Source organism: Falco cherrug, chromosome 4 (genome assembly GCF_023634085.1).
Source record: "Falco cherrug isolate bFalChe1 chromosome 4, bFalChe1.pri, whole genome shotgun sequence".
Taxonomy (NCBI): Eukaryota; Metazoa; Chordata; class Aves; order Falconiformes; family Falconidae; genus Falco; species Falco cherrug.
The window spans coordinates 94,630,535-94,636,534 of NC_073700.1; the positions used below are offsets into that span (position 1 = coordinate 94,630,535).

At 47.9% G+C, this 6,000-nt stretch overlaps 1 protein-coding gene across 1 annotated transcript in view; it reads right to left on the reverse strand.

Annotated features, from left to right (window-relative positions):
• Nucleotides 1-5,364, reverse strand: part of AOAH (acyloxyacyl hydrolase) — a gene marked incomplete at its 5' end in the record, with an annotated part of 80,545 nt that extends 75,181 nt beyond the window's left edge. Inside the window, 2 exons of the mRNA XM_005442444.4 lie at nt 4,595-4,749; nt 5,177-5,364. Coding sequence (XP_005442501.2) covers nt 4,595-4,749; nt 5,177-5,364 — 343 coding nt within the window. The remainder of the gene's footprint in view (nt 1-4,594; nt 4,750-5,176) is intronic.
• Nucleotides 5,365-6,000: the final 636 nt, after the last annotated feature.

Genomic DNA, 6,000 nt, shown 5'->3' on the forward strand with positions numbered 1-6,000 from the left:
AGCCCAGATGATCTTCCCTAGGGATGTTACCCAGCCGGTCATTTGCTACATGTGTCATTGACTATTTCTGCTGAAGTGTGGGGGGAAAGTACTCAGAGCTGTCAAGACTGTTTTGAATTTAATCCTGCCCTCCCATTGTACTTGCAAACCTTTTCAGCTTTATATGAGCTGCTAATTTAATAGCACACTACTTCATTATCCTGGCTAATGAAAATATGAAGTGTTACTAGGTCCAAGAAAGACCTCATTTTGTACATCCTTCTGCTTAGGGAGCAAGCCACTCATAATCGTTCTCTGAACAAGGCCACTCACCAGTTTTGTCCTGCCCTGTAGAAGCTTAATCAACGTCACGTATCTCTGAGCCATTAGATGAGGGCTGAGGTGGTGCCAAAAGCCTTACTAAAGTCCAGCTGTAACATCTACTGCTTCTTCTGTATCTACATGCCATTGTCTTATCAGCAAAGAAAATTAGATTGATTTGACACTTTCTCCTTGGTAAATCCAGTGAGGCTTTTATGTGTATTTACTTTTGAAAGGTGCTTTTATAAGGTTTTATTAACTATTGCAGGATTTTTCTAGGCATTGATGTTTAACTGACAATCTACAATTCCCCAGATTTCCTTTTTTCACCATGTTACAGAGAGATGAATACAGTAGTTCCCTCCTGTCTTTCAGTGTCTCCCCTGCTTTCTGTGTTCTCCAAGGCAGCTTCCATCTTTCCCGAGGTTTCATATACTCTGGATGAAGTCACCCTTGTTAGACAACAGGGCAATTTGCAAAGACCCTTTAAGGGCTGGCTCTGTTGTAATTCAAGGCGGTGGGAGATGTGGAATAAAATCTTTAAAAATTTATCAGAAATAGTAGAAAAATAAGGAACAGGATTTTAGGTATGATGACCCATTAGCACCAGTGTCAACAGTTACCAGTGTTACTGTACTTGTCTTTGGGTACCTTAACATTAACTTAAGTAAAACTTTGCTTGCCCTGTGAAATGGGCAGTATTTTCCTCATTCAACAGATAGGGAAAGTCAAAGACCTGAGTATCTGGAGGGCTCATTCATACTTAATTTTTGAGAGAAAAGTACACAGCATCTTGTTCTCAGGATGCCCTGCTGAAACAGTCGGGCTACACCTAGCAAAAGGGTTTCTGGGTCTCGTACTGAACAAATCCCTTAAGCCACACTGCCAGTCAGTAACAAACCCAGAAGCAAAAACCAGACATAGCATCCAGCTCCCGAACCATCACGCAGAGCCAAAACATACCATCTTTACATGCAGAAAAACAGCTTCACAGGCCTTTGCATGCAGGAAAACATACCAAAGCCCTTTTATCAACCATAAGGAAAAAACAGATGAAAATACCACATGCAAAATGTGCCAGAGGCCCAGAGGAAGGGCCTGAGCTGATTTCACAGTATGCAAAAAGGTGGGCATTTTTCCAGCCTGGGGAGGCACAAACACTGATGGAGATATAAGGCTGTCTGATGTTGGGAAAATTTTTTCTACTGACAGGGCCAAAGAAAGACCATGTATCTATTTAAGAGAAGGTTAGAGATGGTTAGGAGCTGATTAGGTATACTACATCTGATCTTGTGGCTGCAAGGATTATCATCAGGTCCTTTCTCCCTCTTTTCCGTAATTCTAAAAGGCAGCAGTATTAATGTTCCCTTTTTAGGTGGGAACATTTTCTGGATGATTTATTTTTACACCAAGTCAATTATAAAAAGACTTTCCTTGAATGAAGTGGCCAAATTTTTCAAGAAAATGTAGCAAAAATGATGAGACTTTTTCTGTAGTTACTGCGGTTGATTAAAACTCCTGTCTAAATGTTTTCTAAGACAATTAGGCTTGCTGCAAAAGAGTCACCTTCTGTTTTAGACAAGTAACAATCTGAAAGCAGAAATGTTTTGGCCAGCCTCCCTCTATGAGCCATCCCAAATTGTTCAGCCTGCGGTGGCACCTCACCGAACGCATACCCTCTTCTCCTCCAGCCTTGGTCCATATCGGCATATGGGTGCCTGCCCAAAATACATTTCCCAGGACATGCTAAGGGCAGGGGAGTCCCTTGAAGCAGCCAGCTGCTTACCTGGTATGGTCAGAATATACTGGGGCAGATGGTGCCTGCCCGGAGCGTGCTGCTAGAAGGGGAACAGAAGAAGGAAGCAACCAACTTGCATTGCACTCGATGGAGGTAGCAGAGCTGCATTTCGCTCTCCTGTCATATTGTTTCTACATATTTCTTCAAGAAGCATGATACTATCAGGGAAAAGGCTTAATGGAAAATGTTTGCTTGGTTTTCTTACTGAAAGGGAATCCATTTCATGACCAGCTTTGGCTGCTAACAGCAATCTCGATGGTGCAGGTGGTAGGCACACAGCGGCAATCAGGAATGGCTATTCAATGTGCAGCCACTTCATTTCCCTCAGAAAAGAGAGGAAGATAACTTTGAAAGATTAGACACCTGACCACACATTTAACTTGCATGAAAAAGTCTATTTCTTCAAGAAAATCTCCTATGCATTTGGCAGCAGGCATTTCTCCTGTTAAAAATGCTGCCTCAGCCTAGAAGGCAAGGCCCAGCAGAAGCTGTCACGGCTCTCTCCCAGTGCCTGCCTGGACAGAAAACTGAGCTGGCAGGGCCTGGGGGCGAGCTGCTGAGAAGAAATCACGGTCTTCCCCCTAGAGATGAGGCTGATCTCGACTTAATTTCTGCTCCTAACAGGGCTGGGCACTGAGTCAGCCGCAAGAGCGGGTGTTACCCCTGCCCCGCGCCATGGCAGGGGTAACTACCAGCTCCTCTGTGCCTTCCCTGTGGTGAAAAGTAAGAGGCAGATGGCTCGCAAGGGTTTTCAATAGTCAGTCAAGAGAGGAGCTCATCCATGAAGCCGCAGAGGTGGCTGTCTGGCCTCGCCGGCCTGCATGTGGGCACCGGCCACCTGCCTGCCTGGCCCCTGCCCGCCTCACGCTCTGCTTTGCTTTACAGAGGCACAGACAGTCTGTGTTGGTCCTGAGGCGAGCTCACGTGGGTGCTTTTAGTTGAAGGGACACATCAGAAAGAGAAATTTGTGTGGGAGGCGGGGGGTTTGGTATCTCCCCACGCTGGGGAGGTGCTGGGTGGTCCCAACGATGGGGCTGGTGCAGCCTTTCTCCCTTTGGGAGGGGAAAAAAAAAAAAAAAAAAAAGGACAATTTATCTGGTGCAAGGCAACTTCAATGCAATGTGCAGTCACTTTAGGAATGTAGAGCCTTGCTGGGTCAATAGGGTGGAAAGGGCATGCAACACTCACACCTGACATTTTAAAAAAACCAGTGTAAAACTACGGGTGAGCACTCTCACTGCCTTTCCTGCACCACTGAAACCATGCCTGCCTAAAGATCTCGTCATTAAAACCCACTTCCCTCTTGCTCTGGCAGCTGTTCGGTCACCACTTGTGTGGCTGCCGGCTCAGACAAGGCCAGTCCCCAATAGCCATTTCTACTTTTTACAACTTGCTTTCATTTTCAGGCTGGTGGCTGAAGCCTGGCGGGGGCTGCGCAAGCCTCACACCCTGGCTGCGCTCCGCTCCACTTCACCCTGCCTCGCCGGTGCCAAATCTGACCGGACACTGTGGATGGCTCAGAAGGGAGGCAAAAAAAAAAAAAAGTTTCTATCAAGTTTAGGATTATTATTTACAATTATGTTCTTTGATCCCCAGTGAAAGCAATTTGTAACTGTGACAGGGTTTATGTTTACAGCGCAAAAGTGTCACGAAAAGCTAAAAGACAACAAAATAAAACTTTTGAACATAATGCATAAGACATACCCATCATTTAATATTTGCTCACTTAAAAAATACAAGCTATCACATCTCTCTAGGTACACAGAGTCTCACACCAAGGGCATTTCTGGCATAGAGATACCCCCTGTTCACACTGACTTTGGTGATACTGCTCTTGCTTTGGGAATCGCTTAGTCAGCTGAGACTATGGGATACCTCCAACTATAGCTGCTGTGGAGATCACCACAGTCACTGAAGTCACACCAGGGTGGGGTTGACAAAATACACTCGCCCCACTTTAGTACAGGTTGTGCAGACATGAGCAGTCACGAAAAGGAAACATGAGGAAACAGCCCTCACAACTTGGCTGTCCGGAGATGACCAACCAGACCACAAAGCTCTCTGGCCCAAGCACGGATCAACCATTCTTAAGAACCGTTTCCCAGGCAATGAAATCAATGAGGACACCCTGGGCGTTTCCTGCAGTTCAGCAAAATGCATCACAAACCCTAACAAACACTGGGACCCCGTAACACCTTTTTTCCAGGTCCCAGACTTACAGATGTTAAAGCCAGCCTTTCAGATGCCATTCCCCACAGAGCAAAAACATGAACTTTGGGAAGCAGCCACTCAAAAACAAAATCATAAAATAACTCCAGACCCCATGCTGGCCTTGCATAATCTTCAGTGATTATTTCACCAAAGACTATGAGTATTTTGCAGTACAGCTGTTGAAATAGATAAAGGAGTGATTTATGATGTGCATAGCAATTCTCAGCTCACTGGTGGAGTAAAAAATGAACTAGTCCAGCAGGCAAACAAAACCTGAATACATACCGACGCAGGTGTGTCCTTTGTACAGCCCGGAGAGGAGCGAAGGGGGTGGTGGATTGTTTCCATGGGGGAGAGGGGTGGAAGAGGCAGCCTTCAGCAGAAGCAGGAGCCAGAGGATGCAGAATAAATTAAGGGATGTTTGCCTAGACCTCCTCATCCTAAGGCAGGAAAAAAAAAAAGGAAGAAATCAGGTGGGAAGGGTGCACGCGGACCTGTATTCCCTTAATGCTCAGGGAGCATCCTGCATCCTTGTCTCATTAGCAGCTTGAGGTGAAAGGAGACCAGTGTGCCTGTGTGCAGCTGTGTGTAACGCAAGGACCGCTTCCCAGGCAGGGACACACACGCATGCCCTCCCACAGGGTGCGTGGAGCATCCCACACTCACCCCTCGCAGGTGCTCTCCCAGCCCCTGCACTTCGCACACCCCTCAGCCCCTCTCAGGCCACTCGGGGTGCTATGCAGTCACCCACTACAACCTGGCAAGTCCCACACACGTGGGCATGCCGTGGCCAAGCTGGGAGGATGTCCCCGTGGCCCCAGGCTGCTCTCCGCACCCCCCCGCCCCCCGTTTGCAGCTCTTCCCAACCTGCCGGTCTGGGAGGACCGAGAGGGTTGCACCGACAGCTCTGGCTCAGCGCTCCCGTGCCTCCTGCGGCCGCAGCGGATGACTAACGACCTTAAACCACGGTAGTTGCCGGAGCCACTCAGCGTTAATAACGCAAGACACTCCCCTGAACAACTAGTGTTGCAAAAACAAAAAAACCCAAACCAACTTCACAATCCCTTCCCCCCACGCCGCCGCTGTCGCTCCTCTGCCCTCCTCCGCAGACAAGAAAAAAAAACCATCTCTCCGGCAGCTTCTGTAAGATTTTCCAACCAGGGCTTCCGTTTGGGAGGGCAGGGTGTGAAAAATAAAAGAAAGCGGTCCCTTGGGCTGGAGCCACAGGGGTGTGAGGGACAGGGCTCCCATGCTGGGGTTTTGCCAGGGCTTTAGTTCTGCTGGGGTCGAGCCAGGGGGGGCAGAGGCAGCTGCCAGCATAAGGGCAGCAGCGGGAGCTGAACCCCTCTCCTCATCAGCTGTGAGAACGTTCATTTGCAGCGCCCAGCTGCCTGCAAGGCTTGAAAAATCCTAAGCTTTTCCCGCTTTGGCAGTCACAACAACTAAAGGTTTCCTCATTTCTGTTTTCTCCTTGTCCCCCAGATAACGCAGAAACCAGTCATTCCCCAGCCTGAAGCAAAAGCAGAGAGTAAAACATGTTTAAGTGACATCGCTTCAGAGGTGGAAAGAGTCCAAACAGCTAATTCCCAGACACTGTGATGTGGGAATAGGTATAAGGATATCATGTAGGACTGAGGCACTGTGAGCCAAAGCTACGCCTCACCTCTGCCTCTGCCTTTTTGTATAACCCT